The 18267-nt window shown below is 50.0% G+C and overlaps 1 protein-coding gene across 11 annotated transcripts in view; it reads right to left on the minus strand.

Moving 5' to 3' along the window:
* PAX2 (paired box 2) overlaps positions 1-18267 on the minus strand; it is a 90322-nt gene that overhangs the window by 6944 nt on the left and 65111 nt on the right. For all 11 annotated transcript variants that reach the window (XM_027528659.1, XM_027528655.1, XM_027528656.1 and 8 more), the window contains 2 exons: positions 14688-14863; positions 12326-12452 (listed from right to left, as the gene is read on the minus strand). In XM_027528659.1, coding sequence (XP_027384460.1) covers positions 12326-12452; positions 14688-14863 — 303 coding nt within the window. The remainder of the gene's footprint in view (positions 1-12325; positions 12453-14687; positions 14864-18267) is intronic.

Below are 18267 nucleotides of genomic sequence, written 5' to 3' on the forward strand. Positions count from 1 at the left end.
TCTATTATTTCTGTCCTCCATGCTTTACCAGTCACTATAGTTCACGAAGCATCAGCCCTATTGTTTGCTTCCTCAAACAGATCATAACGGAACCAAGGGCAGGCCCTGTCTTCTGCTCTATCTTGCAGTTGAAAATATGGTAGATGCTCAATAAAAATTTACTGATTAATTCTCTCTCAGTCTATTGGATTTAATAGACTTAATTAATGGACTTCATTCCAGGTGGGTTATATTGTTTTCTGTTTCATATACGTTGGTGTCCTTTGGAGAGGAAAAGCTGAGCAAAATGTAAATTTTAAATCTGCTTTTTCTGTACAAATAGTTTGAATAATGGATTATGAATTTTTATAAGATGATGGAAGATTTATATAGGATGATGAAAATGAGGGACTCATATGTTGTGAGTCAGCTTTATCATGCCATGGAATGATAGTCTTTCTACCTATATAACATAGCTAATCTCTTACATTTCAAAACTGAAGAGCAGAACTGTCAAACAGAGATCACTTTGGACTCCCAGAGAGATAGAAGAATCTATGTTTGCTTTGTTGTGGGTTTTCTTTCATTGACTTCTATTGTCAACTAAATGTATGACCCTCCTTGACTATCTCTCAGTGGAGAGGACCAGAAGTGGACAAGTCAGCAACATCTATCAATTTCTAGGGAGATTAGTGATATGGCATTTTGTGGTCAAAAAAGTCCCAAGATAGAGGAGAGTTAGGGAGGATGTAGAAGCTTTGGTGGCTTAGACGGTAAAAAGCATCTGCCTACAATGCAGGAGACCCAGGTTCAATCCCTGAGTCGGGAAGATCCCCTGGATAAGGAAATGGCAACCCACTCCAGTACTCTTGCCTGGAAAATCCCATGGATGGAGGAGCCTGGTAGGCTACAGTTCATGGGGTCACAAAGAGTCAGAGAGGATTGAGGGACTTCACTTTCACTTTCAGAGGTTTTGAATTACAAAAATATAGAAGACCAATTCTTGGTCTTGTGACCCTAATGGCCACCAAACAGCCAGGAAAAGAAGGACGCGTCTTCTCAATAAACAGGAATTTAAATGCATTTGAATTTTGATTTTCAGCTGCATGGTTCTCACAGCTTGTTACACACAAATTCTTTGTACTCTAAGGTTGTGTCACACAATACCTTACCTAGCTTCAGGAGAGAAGAGGAAATGTGGGATAACCAGAAAGGTGTTACCAGCTACCTGGAGGCACCACTATGCAATGTTTATTTCCACTGGAGTTTTTCTCTTGCAAATGATCCAGCTTGCAGCCACAGAACTGTTGATTGAGAGGCACATTTCTAAATTCTATTTAAAAAAACAACTGAATCTGGGAAGCGCTATTCAAATATTTTCGAAGTGTGAGATAAGACACCCACGATGAGGAAAAAGCATAGAAAGCTTCCTGATGTTCTGCACACAGCTGTGCTTATACTCTCCTGGATTCTGTAACATCAGTATCACCACCAAGAAGTGCCTGTTCAGGACCCCTGAGCCAACAAAGGTATAAGCCACTGCATACAAAGCACTCTCAACGGCTTCATTAGCACACAGGTGACACCCGAAGAGCAGGAGCAAATTGACCAAACTCTTGCCAGAGCCATATATCCTTCTGGAACACCACTGTCAATAATGGAAAACACATACTGCAGGAAGTTTTCAAATTACTAAGACCATCATACCATTTGCCCAGCAGCATTCTGTGAGCAAGCCTCTTTCAGTGAGTGAATATGAATGGGTAATGGAATCTTTGCAAGGAAGAATCAACAGAGGACTGGGCCTTGCATTACTACAGATGAGTGGACGAGTGGGAGTGCAGGCGGACTCTAAAACTGTATGACAGCATAACCACCTTCTTCAAACAAACAGGCAAAAGTGCAGAAAGAGGAGGAAACAGCTTCAGAGAAGAATACATGGCTCTAAATATGTATTATTTGACAGACATAGGAAGCAGTCAAGCATTTGCTTTGCTCACTGGTGATGCCAGGAACATGAAAGCGCGCCAAGCATCACACATGAATAAAACCCACATACTATAAGAGGATGGGCATTTCTCTTTGGATAATTGTTTCCTAAGATGACAAAGTTTTAAAGATGGAAGAGCCTTGGAGATGTTGGGTCTCACTTCCTTGTTTTAAAGTTAAGAAAACGGGGGCACAGAGAAGCATTGTGACTTTCCTATTGCTGCAGAGCTGGTAAATGACAAATGTGAAGCTCTGTCTGTACCACGCTGCCTTTCAATGATAACATAAAGCCAGATCCTCCCCAAATGCACCAAAGAAAAGGAAAAAGAAGTCCTCTGACAAACAGAATCTCATATTGTCACCACTGTTATTAGGATGAGGCAAGAAAAACAGGACACAAAGAACAAAATATTGACACTGAAAGTCTGCAGTAAAACTTCATGGGGTTGGGTATTAATCTCCTTTGAGAGTTTTCTGAGAAACAAAGAAGCTCTTCAAGAAACAGGAGTAGTTGAGAATCTAAAGTACCCAGAAGTGTTAGAAGCACTGTACTTGATGAGGATGTCTTCTCAGTTCAACTGCAGAAGTCCCTGAAGATTCTAAAGCCAATTTCTACAGCAATCGTTACATCTGAATCAGACAGCGCACTTCTGTCAGACACTCCTTACCAAATGGGCCAGATCAAATCAACTGTTTGGGAGAAACTAAGTGCAGTTCCTCCTACAAGTACAGAGAAAAGCAAAGTGAGGCTTTATTAAGAAAATTTCAGTCCCTGGTTAATTTATGCTACTTTGTCAGCTCTAAGATCCAAGGGCAGAGCTGTGTTTCTACTTGCACCTAGACTAGCTAGCATTCACTGAGCACCTACTAATTATGCTAGGCGTTGTCCTAAATATTTTCTATATATTATCTCATTTAGTCCCAATATCAACCTATGATGTTGATCTGGTTTTTTTAATCCACATTTTATAGATGAGAAACTGAACCTCAGAGGGGATAAGTATTATGTTCAAGATTTCACAGCTCATAGATGACAGAACCTGGACTACAGAACAAGCAGTATACTCGGAAATGGGTTCTAGAATGACATTCTCAACTACTGTAGACCCAGAAAATAGGTATTTGGTCCAGGAAAGCAACCTGGGATTATGCTAAGCAAATCCTTCCTATAATAGAACATTGCGTCACTTCTTGTTTCTTGCATATTTCAAGTTCTTCCATTTTCTATAGCAAGTGTTTTAAACTGGGGATCACTGATCCTATAGGGTATCATTGATGGGCTTAGGGAGTCCATATAAAGCTATACATAAGATGTCACAGTCATACTTATGCCATACTTAGATGGCTTTTTATCATGTTCTCAAAAGTATTCATGACTCAAAGATTAGTAGGCAGTGTTTATTAAAAAAAGACCAAAGACACTGATTAGTAAGAAAGACACTGGTTTGTTTGAAACCACTTGAATTGTACCAATAAACCAGATCATACAAAGAACAGTAGAATAACATGTGAAGAAATAGGAAGGCTTATCTCAAGTAAGACAAATGTCAGCATCCAGAAGACCAAGGAAATAATAAAAAGGAAGCCACCAAAGCAGCACAGATGCTTTCATTCAGTGATGGCAAGACAACAAGACTTATTAGACACAGATTTATACAGTAAAAGTTATATTCAATGAGCTTAGAGATGCCTTCCCTCAGCATCTTTCTCTGAAAATGAGCACTTTTGCTATCCACTTGACACTACGGAGGACCCTAAGGGGAGAAAACATAACTCTTGTTTTACTATCCTAACCTCAAGTTTTGTCTGCTTCTCATACGGTAGTGAAAATGAAGACATTAGATTGCTTCAAGGTTGGCAGTCTGTGCCTGCATTTGACACAAGCGTTTATAATACTTTCAAGAGCGCACAGTTATTAAACTTGTAGTTACTGTCTAAATATACTGTACATTTACATTCACTACATCAATTATGATCACTTTAGGACCAATCCCAGTTATATAGAACACACCAAAGCAACAACTTTAAATCTGTAAAAGATGTTTTAATAGGAGAGGGGAAGAAATTTCTACCTATTTCATTTTGTTCTTGATTTTCCAGGTTTCCAGATTCTCTGGAAGGTTTCTCCTGGGGGTCAGAGATGCCTGTGTGAGGGCCTGCAGCCCCAGGCTCTGTCTTGGCCCCATAGCTCCTCATCCAGAGGCTGGCCTGCCCTGGGCTCCAGCAGAGGGGGCTGTTTCTGCAGCTCAGGGCAGCTGCTCTCCCAGCCAGTCTGGCTTCCCACCCACAGCTGGACCTCTGTTCCCTGGGGTGTCCTAGGCAGGGATGCCACTCACAGCTTTGTGGGCGGAATGAGGCCTGCACCTTGACAGCCAACCTGCTGGACACAGTCAGTCGTGCTGTTACTGCCCTTCTGCCAGCACACAGTCCGACTGGGCCACGCTAGCCTGCTGGCCCAGGGCCCCACAAGAGGTGCTCCTATAACTCAGCTGGACCATGGATGGAGCTGCAGCCTTAGGATCCTGGGAGAAGGACAGGGAGTGCTGCAAGAATCGCATTCTCAAAGGACTGAAAGGGAACTTGACTATCCTCTAGTCTAAGTCCCTCATTTTGCAGAGGAGGAAAGTGAGGCCCAGAGAGAGCCTCTTCTCTTTCACTTCCCCAGGCTACCACCTTCTCTGGCTCCACTAACAAGTCACAAATGAAGAATGGAGTCTTTAGGTGCTGGCACTCTGGAGGCTGGGCCTGGGCTCGCTGATGGGCTCCCAGCCCCTCGTGCTGGGTGGGCAGAGGTTAAGCCTGTTTGCACAGTCTCTCGATGCTCCAGGTCTCCCAGTTCCTCTCTGGCTTTATTTTGTTCTCTGAGATTGCTGAATTGTCAGCTCTAATCCTTCCTGAAAGCGCAGCGTTTTTCAGGCACTCTGTGTAAGTGAGACCCTAATCCCAAGGAAAACGGCCACTTAAGCTGCCAGAGCATTAGGCTGCTCTCTGAGCCTACTGCAGGATTTCCTCCCTCCCCAGCCGCTCCCCGTCCCTACTCAGCCGACCAGAGGAGGAGAGGCGAGGATTTCAGGCTGAAGGTGTGCAAAGCCCTCTCCGAAGTAACAACAGTGGCAGGGCTTGCCTCCCAAAGCTCAGGGCTGAAAAAGTGCTGGTTTGTTTGTCCCGAGGCTACAGCTCAGAACCTGGGAAGGAAGGGTTCTGATTACCCTGGGGTGGGGATCTTCCTGTCACCTCGTCAGGGTGACTGGCTCTATAGGGGAAATGGCCTTTTACTTAGGTGATTCCGAGACCACCAGGGACATTTCTGAGTCCTTGGTGCCAATACATACCTATAACATTCACTGGGACACCACTATTTAGGGTTTCTGGTCCTTCAGGAAAGGCTGGGCTGGCTGACTTCACTTTTACTTAGCCAACCTCTTCTTCTTAGTACCGAATAACGGGATAAATAGGTTTAGTGCTGGGGGATCCCTCCTCCCACCTTTGGAGAACTCTCCTTTGGGACACTTCAAGCATCTCTAAATATCTACAGCAGCAGAAAGGTTCCCTATAACCCAGCTAACCATGAAAACAGTGCCCAGTGTTCTCTCTCTCTCTCTTTTTGGCTAGGTCACACAGCATACAGGAGGATCCTAGTTTCCAGACCAGAGATCAAACCCTCGCCCCCTGCACTAGAAGCATGGGGTCTTAAACCACTGGACCGCCAGGGAAGTCCCCAGTGACGTTTTCTACTAGGCAACACTTTTTTTTTTTTTTTTTGTAGTTGGCTACTACATGCATTTGAAATAAAGATTGTTGCTCCCTCAAAAATATTTTGATTTAAATTCAAACTGTCCTCTCTCCATGATCTCTAAATAAATCAGTGAGACCATGCTGTGGAGGGCCAAATACAGTCCATTTGGCATGCTCAGCCTTTGGGTCTCATGGATGGAAGGAGGAGATGAAGGGAGGAGTCAAGAGGAGAAGCCCAAGGTAATGGGCCAAATTTGAGCTCAACTTAGAAGCCCATAGAATTACATCTTTGCTAAGATGCCGGAGAGCCCTTTATAACTTCTTCCTCTTCCCCATGCCTCTCCTTCCCTCAGTGGCTCCATTAGCAGCCCAGGGGGTTTTGTCCAAGGCACCCTGCTGGGGAGGGCAGCCCATCACTGCTGGGAGGGCAGCCCATCACTGCTGGGATAGCAGGTGAGCACAGTCATGGGTGTAGAATTGGGGCTGGAGATTAAGGTGGCACAGCTTTTATTGTGTTCAAATTTGACCTGACTCTCCCAGTCCTAGAGTAAATTAATGACTTTTATTTGAAATATCTTTTCCCTCTAGAGGTGGACTGAATGAAGGAGGAAGGGAAGGAGCCCTGATCCAATGACTCCCTAGGCTGCAGACCCACAGCACCCACATTATCTGTCAATGTCTCATTGCTATGGAAATGCCCCCATAATTAAATCAGAGTTGATGTCTGGGGGCTGGTGGTCCTTGGGGATGTGTCTGGAGGCCTCAGGGATGTTTGGAGGAGGCTAGCCTCTTATCAGTGGGCCTTCTCAGCTGAGGAGAAGCCCTCTTGGCTTCATTCAGCCGCCATAGCACGAGCTCTATGACTTGCTATGTGTCTGAAGTTGCCCTAGCCCTCTCCTTTCAAGGTTGGAGAGAAACTCTGATGTCTGTGCCCTAAATTCCTCTAGCTAATCAGGGGCTTTGAGCTGACAGACAAGGCTAGGAGACTCCTAGCCTCCTTCAGAAACATTTCTCAGCCTTTATTGCCCTCTCCTCCCCCAAGGGGCTGGCCAAGGGCTAAGCTGTTTGTTTTATGGAGGGAAATGCAGTCGCATTGGAACGGGGTTGTTAACTACAGGAAAGAGGCATTTCCTAGAGGTCCTCAGGACTCCTGGAGCAAGAGGAGGGTTTCCCAGGGTCCACACCTCTAGGCCACTTTCGCTCACCATCCCAGCTGTGGGTAAGAAGGCTGAACTTTTAATAGTCCGCAACCTTTTCTCAGAAGCTGAGCCCACACAACTCTGTCTAGGCCCCAGGGGCCAGTCCCTGGTTTTCTTTGAACTTTGCCTTACTGGTTTCCTCCACCTCTGCTCAAATTTACCAGCTTCCAGAAGAACCCCGTCTTCTGCTCCCTCCCCTGCCGTGGGTGGTATTTCCTGCTTAGGCAGCATCTCCTCCCAGATCTCAGCTACAGGTTCCTGCAGACCTGCAGTCTCTAGGCATCAAGAGAAATTTCCCTGAGCTCTTGAATAAAACCAGCTTATCCCCACCAGGGTGGGGAAGCTAACAAGGCTTTTTAGAAATTTCCCCATAAGGGAGGAATAGACCGTCCCTGCTACAGTTGTCCAATGTGCAGACATTTTTCCGAAAGGGAAGATTCTCTGCTGAGACTTAGCAGTATGGGAGCTTGGATAAGAAGGCGACAGGCTCTACTTTCAGGGCTGCCTGGGGGTCCTCTCTTTCCATGCCTCCAAGTCCCCAGAGAACACAATCTAGGTGTCTTCTTTGCCTTTTTAAGGTCACTATTACCTGACTAGTTGCTGAGCAGTGCTAAGGAAGGGGATGTGGGATCCAGATCTGTGATTAACACAAAACATACTTTTAGATGGAGGAATAAATGGCAACCCACTCCAGTATTCTTGCCTGGAGAATCCCCATGGACAGAGGAGCCTGGCGGGCTGTAGTCCATGGGGTCGCAAGAGTTGGACGCAACTGAGTGAGTAAGCACACCCACCCATACTTTTAGAAATACCTTTTAGAATTTTAAACACGCTTACTATATAGTTGCTTTTGGATTGTTCTGGATAGTTTTGGATTGTTATTATCTCTAATTCTTGGGGGGTACTAATTGTTCTGCTTATTACTTCTACTAACTCTCCCTCATAATAGTCTGTATTTATATGAGGTCTGTCATTTGTTGTACTGAGCTCATCTTTAGTGGTGGACTTGTTTCTGTGGGAGTCCCATGTCCTCTGGATTGTACGATGTCTCTGCAAAGAAGATTTGCCCTTGTCCTGCTGGGGTTTCTGAGCAGGTTACTATCCTGGATAAATTTGGATGTAAGTTCTTAGCTGGGAGTTCCTGCCACATCCCCATGGTGTAAATTTGGACTCAGGGTTAGGCTTGGGGTCTCCACTTCTCAGAGAGACATCACTTTGCCCTCGCTTGTTTCCGTGGGCCCTGGGGATGACTTTGCGGTTTCCCTTTCATAGACAGTGTTGTCCTGCTTTGTTCCTGACTTTATTCAGGGGAATACTCAGTTCCAGTTGTTGCTTCTCTGGGGCCCAAGATCATGTTTTCTGTCTGGTATGTTACAACCCCAGCCTCCCCCAGTTAGGGTCTGCCTCCACTGTGGCCTCTCACACTTTGCTCTGGGTTTGAATCTCCCTCTGTTTCTGATACCAGAGGGTGAGGTTTGGTTGTATATTAGCAATTCTCATTGTTATTTATCCAGCTGTGTTTTGGTGAGTTTAGCTTGCCTTGTTTCTGGACATTGATCTTATTCATCTGTCACCCCCTGGGACTTAGAGGGTGGGGAGAACTTTACTTGCATAAAGCTCCCTAGTGTTCAGCACTGAGCCTCACCAGAGGCTGTGAAGCCCACTCACTCAGGGCAGCAGCTCTGGGGCCCAGTGTATCCCTCGGGTTCTAGAGTGAACATGGAGAGCCACTGTACAAGCCCTGACTTCCCCCCCACACCATCTTGCTCCACTGGCGCTCCCAGGCAGGGAACCTGCTCTCATTATCAGGGTGGATCTTCACCAGGCAAAGGGACTCTCTAAATGCTCAGAAGCATCTGCAAGTGACTTTGGGAATCCTGAAACTAGTATTCATCTTACTCTTGCAGATCAACATCACTGCCAAGGTCCCTTCACACTCTCTGCAGCTGCAGACCTGGCCAGGCACACAAGAGGAGTCACAGTGAGGAGGTCATGGGAAAGAGAGGCTTTTTTCTACCAGTGATGGGAGACTTGGAGGCATCAGCACACAGTCAGAACCAGAGTCCTCCCTGAAAAGACCCTGACTCAAAGGCCCTTGGGACCACTGAGGGGTTGATGGCAGCCCTGCTCTGAGGTCCTTTGAAAGGGTAAGAAGGTGGTAGAAGGTTGCTGCAGCCAGGCAACCTGACGAAGCCTGGGGCTAGAGTGCCCCCCACCCCCTCTCTCATCCAGTTGGCCCCCTTTTCCTTATCACTTAGGAGAGACTCGGCTCTGTTCCAGACCAGCAGCCTAGAGCAGTGGGCTGGAGAGAAGAGATGCTGCTGAGCTGGAGCGGCCCAGCGGCGGAAGGGAAAGTGGGTGATAAATTTAAATAACCAGCTTGACTTGGCAGCTTGCTGAGTTGTGATGCGGTGAAATTAAAATCTCGGCAGAACTTGCAAACACTACCCAGAAAAATCCGTCTCCCTCTCTGGTTCCATGATGGAAGGTAGGGAGGGGAGGCATTCGGGCCAAGCCCCAGGCTTCAGCAGCCACCCTTGCTTGCAATGTGATTAGCTGTGTCCTGGCCCACTGGGCTCCACTCTCCCCTCCAAACAATAGTCCAGGTTCCTCTCTCTTCTCAGTCCTGACCTTGTGGAACAGCTGCATCAAGTGGCTGGTGAAGTTTGAAATCAGCCTCTAGTGCCAGGAGGTGGCAGGAATATCAATAAGGTCGGCTTGTCGGGTTGGGCTAGGGCTTCCTGAGCTGTTTCCTTAGGACTCACTTGCAGAGGTTTACAGCCTCAGCTGCCTGTCCCCTGGGAGGAAGATGAGCTGGGGGTTTAGTTTAGGATATAGGAGGTGAAGAGGGCTCCTCAAACACCTGAGCACATTCAAGCTGGACTGTGGCCACAGGATGCCCTCTCTTACCTGGAGCACACACCTGGCCAGAATCACCTGCTGGAAAGCTCCAGCCCTTTCCTCCCCCACCAAAGCCCTTCATACTCTCCAACCAAATAAAATCATAAAGAATCTTAGGGGGGTATTTTTTCAAATACACCAAAAGCCATTCCTGTATCTGAGCTGTGCTTGGAACCCAGTTCTAGATATCAACATCCTTCTAGAAAAACTCACCCGAAATCCACCTCTCTGATGTCCACTCTCTTTACATCACTGCTCACTGCTACCCACAAACTCCTGGCCTGAAGGCCAACTTGCTGGACCCAACTCCTGAGATGGTCCAGGAAACCTCTGGGCACTGCCCTGTTTCTCACCTTGACAGTACCTCCAGCAAATTCTGTTCGTCCCCATATTAAACACATCATGAATCATTCATCTTTAAGAGATTATGCAAATTAGGAGGACATAAAATCAACAAAGATCAATAACTGCAGCCATTTAATTGCCAGCAAAAACATTTTAAGAATGAGCATAATCTGTAGCCCTTTCTTGGGTAATGGCACCATTAATCCAAACCTTGGATCTTGGCCTAAGTGTAGAAAAATCATTCCCTGCCCCCTTACCTCCTCCCATCGCCCCTCCCCCACTTCTCCACACTCTTCTCTCTTTTTGGTAATTTCCAGTTTCTGAGCGAGTTTCCCCGTCATTACCACTGGTGAACAGCTCCGAATGTTAATGGTTCTGCTTTTGTTACTCCTCGCTTGATTGAAATGTCGCATACAGATTGAGATGTTAGTGCTAACTTGCCACCTGGGAATGTCAAGCTGGGTCTGAAATGAACTTTTCTCACACTTGGATCCAGATGGATCAGCCGGAGATGTTCCCAGGCTGAGCTGGGACCGTTCCAGGGCCATGGGGGGGAGCGGGCGGGGGGATGCTCAAGGTGGAGGCACTTTTCTGCACCAGCCTGAGTTCTCCTGCTGTAGGAACCCTGCCCCAGAGATCCTTATCTCCACTCCAGAAAGCCTCTACCTTCTGGATGGTGGCCCTGGGCCCAGGGAAGCATAGCTGGGGTTAGAGAAGTCTCCTGGACTCTGATTTGCTGCTGCCTTGGGGTGGGCCACCTTTGGGAAGTGACGACTGTAACTCTCAGCAGATCAGAAGAAACGTGACCCATCCTAGGCCATCGCTCTTCCTTGGGTCGGAACGCCCACAGCTCAGAGAGTTTCTGTACTGGGCAATGGACTGTCTCCTGCTGAGGGCCAGTGGGTCCTGTGTTGTGTCCTGACCCAGCTTTTGGCTGTCACTCCCAAAAAGCCTGTCCAGAACTCAAACTCTGACTGCCTAGCTTAAGAGCTCTACTCTGTCCAGGCCAGAAACAGTGGGTCTGGGACACCCCTTAGGGAGAATATGGAACAGCAAGCATCAGGGCTCTCCCAAGCTCCCAGGTGGAAGACGGTGGCTGCTTGCAGCCTGTCTCAGACCTGAGCCGCGTTCAGAACAGCTCCAAGTCGGAACCTGTCCTCCAGTGGGGCCAAGCCCGCTCCCTGTCTCTGCTGCTGGCTGCTTACAGCTGGGCTGCCAGGTCCCCAGGCCACCTCCGCTCGCCTTGCTCGGCAAGTAATGCCTCAGCATCTCCCAATCCCCACCGAGACCCTTCTCAGTCATTCTCTCTCCCAAGGAACAAACGGCACATTGGCTTTATTGTCTCCAGAATAATTAGGTGAATTTTAATAACACCTCGATGTGTGTCTCTCCCACTTGGGCACTTTCCTGGCCCGGAAACCCTTTTCTGCAGTGCCAGCCCGCAGCTCAGAGGCCAGGAGTGTCATCAGCTGGGCCCTCCACTGCGCCGCACCTCGGCCTTCTTCCCCTCTAGCTGCCTCTGCTGCTCTGGATCCACCTGGATTAGGTGCCCCACCCCCTGCATCGAGGGATGGGACCCTGTCTGGCCTTGAAATCAAGCCTTGGTCTCAGTGATGTCTCTGAGAAGCTGGAGAAGGGCTGAACTAATTGAGCTTATCTATTACCACAGAACCAGATGCCATGCCCTGAAGCCCAAAGCCACAATTTTGGTACTCCCGGGCCACCCAGAGGAGAGGGACACAGGTCCTCCAGGGGACTTGAGGACACGGGAGTGTGGAGGCTCAACACTGAATGAGCACTCAGGCTCCATTCTTGCTAGCCTGGCTTATTTACCCTCCTTCTCCCATGCACATCCTAGCGAGAGGCTCATAATTCTCACCACCTTGGTAGAGGCAAGAAAAAAAGGCACAGAAAGAGGCAAAAGCATGGGCAGAAAGAACCAGCTATAACCCATCCTGGCTTTGACCTTTCCAGGCTGCAGCACACAGAGAGTCTGCCCATGGTGTTTTCTCCTACATCTGTACACGTCTGTTGAGGAAGTGCCCTGGCTTTTGGAGACTTGCTCTTTCTACAGAGATCATGGCAGGGAGCCCACTTGTCGCACTGGGCCCCAGATGGCATAGGCTGAGGCGCCCCCACCGAAAGCAGTTTCCCCACCCTCCTGGAAGCCCCCTTACCAGTCACAACAGGGTATGTCTGCGTGCCTGACACGTTGCTGCCCAGCTCGGGGTTGGTGGATGCAGATAGACTCGACTTGACTTCATCAAGCCCAGGGGTCAGGGCTGGGAGGGAGTACTCATTCCCCTGGGAGGAGAGAGAAAAGAGACAGCTCGCTATTGACGCACACATGCGGAGAGGCCTCGGTGTGCAGATGGGGAGGAGGGACGGGGAGCCCTCCCAGATGGGGTGGAAGGAGCTGGCCAGGCAGAGGGCGGGGAGGGTTGGGGGGGTGGGCTCAAGGGATGATGCAGAGTTGTGTGTGGGGGAGGCAGACCTGACTCTGGGAAGTTGAGGGGCAGCCTGTCCATTCTTGGTGGGTATCCGAGCACCCTTGACCTCTCTGCAGCCTCTCCTGCTTAAGAAGCCCCCAAGGGCGAGAGGTAGCAGTGGGAAACCCCCTGGTAAGAGGCCAGGGGTGTTTTCAGGTGCCCAGGGGTAGGGAGTCTCAGAGAGGAGAGATGAAGCCTGATGCGATGGCAGAGGCAGGAGCTGGGGGGAAGGGCCTAGTGGGGCCTCCAGCCTGGCACTGCTGGGCCGCTGATCGGGTGCTGGCGCCCCTTTTTAAAAAACAAACAAAGACAGCCTCACGGGCCCCTCGCTCTCTGCCTGTGCACTGGGGTATGAAATTGGGGAGGGGGAGAGTCCACATGGCTAACAGAAGGGTGGGAGGGGGCCAGTCATTGACTCTGAAAGGGTGTCCTGCCTGAAACACTCCGGTAATTGCCTTTTTATTGCAGCTACCGCCAAGCCAGACCCCAGAGCTGGGCTGACCAGGAGCCCGCACAAAGCAGGAAAAGTTGCTCTGATTAATATTACGTTAAATTAAAACTGATTTTCTGTGCTTTCGGGTCCGTTTTTTTCTCTTCCGCTTCCTGGCCCCCCCCCCCCAGAGGACCCCCTCCCCTCCTTGGCTGGACAGGATTGCCTCGTCATTTCCAATTCCTTCTCGTATTGATCTTCCTGTAGAAATCAGTTTTGTAATTAGCTGCAAATTAGGCCTTCTACTGGGGGTGAAGCTGCCCCCTGATTTATCACCAGAGTAATTCGCTGTGATCGGAGAGAAATTAAAATGAACTCAATTAGGCTTCGGATTTGCTTTATGGGCCCTGCTCCGAGTTTCAGGGGGAAAAATGACTGTGCTGGTGTTTAATAGTCTAATGAAAGTAAATAAAGGTTATTCATTGTAATACAGCCGGGGACTCGGGGAGGGTGCACCAAGCCGTCGGCCTCGGCCGGCTCCTCCTTTGTTGGTTTATGGCTCAGGGCACCTTAAAAAGACTTTTGATTTTTGTTTTATGAAGACAAACAGCTTATGGGATAAAAGGACGGGCGGGGAGAAAGGCGAATGGCTGAGAGCTGTTGGAGTCCCAAGTAGAACTGTGCTGTGCAGAGTCTGCATGGCTGTGCTTGTGCATTGCGTGTGGGTGTGTGCTGAGTGTGCAAACATGGCAGGCCGTGCTGTGCTCACTGTGGGCCTGGCCTGGGCTGTAGTGTGGGGAGAATGTGTGTGTGCTCCCGTGTAGGAGCATGCACGTGCGGCGGTGGGCGGGGGGCTATCCTATCTTCTGGGTGAAGGCCGCCATGGAGGGGTGCTGAGTTGGTGGTCTGGGGGAGGGCACACCAACTGGCTGATGGGCTGTGGGGGAAGGGGTGGGGAGGGAGCAGGTGGGTGGTGGATCGTCTGTGAACACATGCACACGGTTAAGTGTCAGGAGTTAGGAGATGTGTTTTGTGTGTTGTGCTGGGGTGTTCTGGGTTGTTCTGCATCTGTGGGAAGTACTGGGTCTGAGGGGTGGGCTGTCAGCCTGCCTGGGGTCATGATGGACAGCCGGGTGGGGGAGCAGGAGGCGGGCACTGGGCTCTCTTCCTGACACCTCCTGGGGCAAGAAGAGCATCCAAGCTTCCTCAGACTTTCTGTAGGACTCTAGGGGCATTTAGGCAAGGGCTGTTCCTGAGTACCCTATGCCAGGAGCACAGGATGGCAGGGCTGGAAGCGACCTGTCAGGTCTTCCATCCAAGCCCTTCATTCTATAGACAGGGAACCTGAGGACGGGGCTGAAACAGAGGAGGTAAGACTCGCCTGCGGGCCATACTTGCACCAGAACTCACCATTTCTAACTGCAACATACCACGATGATTTTCTCAGCTTTGTCATAATGTCCTAGTGTGAGGGTGCTTATAGGGTGTGCACACACGACACACCTATAGGCAGCACGTATGATGCTGGGTGTGCACCTGGCCGACCTATGTGCATGTCCTCCAGAAGCCTTGCTCTGCCCAGTCCCTCTCCCTTCTCCAAGCAGAGAGCTCCTTCCTCACCTGCTCTGATTTGATGTGCTCTGATGCCTGGAAGACGTCAGGGTAGGAAGGACGCTCAAAGACCCGATCCAAAGCTTCCAGCTGCTGCTGGGTAAAGGTGTCGGCCCGCAAGTGCTTCCGCAAACTGTCCACGCCACTCTGGGAGTCTCCATTGGGGACTGAGCCCTCGGACACATCTGGAGGACACAGGGGCACTTGGGGCATGAGCGCAGGTGAGCAGAGACACAGAACAAAGCAGTGGGCAAAGGAGGTGGGCACTTGGCTGGGCCCCCGGGGCTCTGTACCCCTTCTAGGACTCCTACGCCCAGTTTTGAGGCTTAAGGGGCTGACCTAGGGGCTGGCCATGCGTCAGAGTCCTGACTGAGGGAGCCAGCGCCCCAGAACGACCTGGGAAGACAAAGGGAAGGTATAACAGCTGGGGGTGGGGGTGGGGGTGGGAAGGACTAGGCCGAGGTGGGGGAGCCAGAGGGGCTCTTGGGACATATCTCCCCTGAACCCCTCCTGTCCCTCAGCCCTGGGTCAGCCTGGGGGGAGGAGCTGGGTGTCTCAGGCCAGCATTACTGAGCCTGTGGAGAATTGAACTTGGCTCTGAGATGAATTTCAGTTCCACTGACTCCAAGGGTGGAAAATCATCAAATCTCTGAGGCTGACTGTAACACAGAGGCTGGGTGAAGTAATTAACTTCACCACTGAGGGAGGAGGGACTCGGGGCCCAGCGGAGGCGCTCTTCTTACGTTGGGTCAGGCCTGAGACTGGAGCAGGAGGAAGGCAGGTGACAGGGAGCCAGGAAACGCGACTCGGGCAGAGACTGAAGCCCAGGTCCTTGCAGATGCTGCTGTGCTCTGAGGCAACCCCCCCCTCAGCTTCTGTCCTTGACCTGAACTCCGGCTAAACTCTGCCAGAGGCCTGCTCCTTGGCCACTTGCTTCCTCCTGCCATCTCCACAGAGACCTGAGACCCACCCCAGGTCTGAAACACCAGGACAGTGCCACAGAGTGCCCACTCCCTGGGGCTGCAGGCCAGTCCCATCTGTGTGCTGCTTTCCCTGGGCCTCCCATCACTTGGCTACCCCTGCCTCCCTGGCCCTGCCCTCTCTATCTGACCCGCAGGGGTTTTCAGAGTGTACAGTGGGCCAAGCACCCACTCTGCCCACATTCCCTGAACCCCTGCCCCGCCACTCCCCGGGCCCAAAGCTGGGTCCTCGCAGCCACCGCTTGGCCACTCCTTTGCTTCCCTTAGCCCGAAACCAGCTGGGGAGTCTTGGGCCTGGGGCCAGCCATGCTGGAGGCCCCAGGGTGTTCCTCTGGGTCTGTTATATATATCAGTTTATAGGTGATTATATGATATGATATAATCAATATTGCATTATATACAGTAACACCATACAGTATCATTCAGGAGACCATAGAAAATATTACATATTGATTAACCTCAACCTGCAGCCATCGTCTCTTGCTGGTCTCCCAGATGGAGCAAGGGGATCTGCTTTCCTAATGGGACTTCCTGTCTTCACTCCATTCTGGAGGGGGTGGGAAAGCAAAGAAAGTGTGTTGTATGTGTGTGTGTGAAAGAGAGAGAAATGGAGACCAGGATGATGTCTGAGGTAGACAGACAGACACAGGGACAACATGAATGATATTTCTGTTTCCTGTGTTCCTAAGGCCACAAAACGTGTGTTTTTTCTGTGTAAGCCTCTGGGATGATTTTCTGTCTTAGAGGGAGTGTGTGCTTCTCTCTATCTGAGTCAGGTGGTGACATATTTATTTTCCCCTTTTGTGTATCTTCTGTGTATATGCATGCATTTGCACACATATACACATCCAGATAAGCGTCTGGGTATGTATAAGTGACAGCACAAGAACCTTTCTGAAAAGGTGTGTGTGTACAGGTGTGACTGCACAGGGAGTGTGAGCCCACATCCCTATGTTCCTCCTGTGCCTGCTTCTCTTTCAAGGCCGTGCCATCATCCTAAGGCCACCCCTTGGAGCCATTAATATCTGCATGTTTCATTGTGTCTAATCCTCTGTTGCTGGAGTCCTACCTTTTTGGGAAGCCTTTCTGTCACGGCAGAGGGAGACAGTGAGTGTCTTTGTGTGTGGTTACTCCAGTGTCACCCATGGGTCCTGGGGAGTCAAGTGCATTTGTCTGTGAACACAGCCTCACATGCTATATGCATGGGTGTGTGCTATGTGTAGTGAGACTCATACTATGCCTCTCTGTAGATTTGTGTATATGCCTGTGTGTGGCTTGGCTCAGCCCGGGTGTGTGTGTGTGTGTGTGTGTGTGTGTGTAGGGGCTGAACTGAAGCTTTGTCCTTAGGTCACTGGCTGGAGGAGTCTCTTTTCCTTCATTTATTCAGGGGCCCTTCAGATCTTGACAAATCTGTCACTCTAAATTTGCGAGAGATTATGGTGCTCTCTCCCCAGCCCGCAGAGAGGTGATATATGATATCTGCTGCCCCTATTGATTGCCTGATCTGGTGGCAGAGGCCGGCGAAATGAACTTGAAATGAACATCATGCCTCAACTCATTGTGCGTATAATACACTACTTAATCCCACATTTTTCAGCCGCTATGGAATTCAATTGATCAATCATGTTCCACTGATAGTACTGTTTTAGGGGTTATTGCTGCTCCCTCCACTCACTGACCTTTTTATTTATTTATTTTTTTTCGTATACTCAGGCCCTGGTGATAAGACAGGTTACAGAGGCAGCCACAGGAAGGGGAGGGAGGGAGGAAAGAAAGGTGAAAGGAAGGCTGCTCCTGGAAGAGGTGGTGGGGAGACTGGGAACGGGGAGAAGGGAAGAGGGAAGGGGGGTGGGGTGGGGAAGAGACAGAAGGTGCCAGAAGGGCAGAAAAGCAAACCAGGGTGATGGAGGCATGAGGCTGCCAAAGGCTTGAGGAGACCCCCCAAAGGAGAAGGAAGGTGATAGGGAATGGGAAAGGCAGCAGTTGTGATGAATGGCGGAGGAGCACAAAGAAAGTTGTGGGGAACAGGGTGGAAAGTCGCAGGGGCAGGGAGAGGACAGTGGCATTACTGGTGGGGGACAGGGAGGCAGTGCCCCCCGGGTCAGCCCGCGGGCCCACAGGCTCTCACAGGCTCTCCCCAGAGACCAGGGTGGTACCCTTCCCTCGGCTAGAGAAGGGAGGCGGGAGCAAAGGCAGGAGGAAGGGTGGGGAAGGGAGGCAGGCAAGGAGGCCTGGACTCAGAGGTCCAAGGCGGAGGAAGCTCGGTGAAGGAGGAAAGCCAGAGACAGACAGGGCAGAAAGAAAGAGAGGAAGAAAGGGAAGAAGCTTCCCGCAGCAGATGCCTAGAGAAGCATAGGCTGTGCTGAGGGCATTTGCCCACTTGCTGTAGGAATGAGCCCAGCTGGCTCTGCTTTCCTGGAAGCTCGAGGATCCAGATGGGGAGCACAGCCCAGGACCCGGATCAGGGTGGGGCTGGAGGGTAGAGGGCAGAGGAGGAAAGAAGAAGAGAGTAGAGGAAGAACAGAGACCATGGAAGAAGAGAATTGAAAAGGAAGAGAACACAAAGCCATTGCCTGTGCCTCCCACTGGCGGGGGTGCATCCTCAGGAT

Source organism: Bos indicus x Bos taurus, chromosome 26, assembly GCF_003369695.1.
Source record: "Bos indicus x Bos taurus breed Angus x Brahman F1 hybrid chromosome 26, Bos_hybrid_MaternalHap_v2.0, whole genome shotgun sequence".
NCBI classification, from domain to species: domain Eukaryota; kingdom Metazoa; phylum Chordata; class Mammalia; order Artiodactyla; family Bovidae; genus Bos; species Bos indicus x Bos taurus.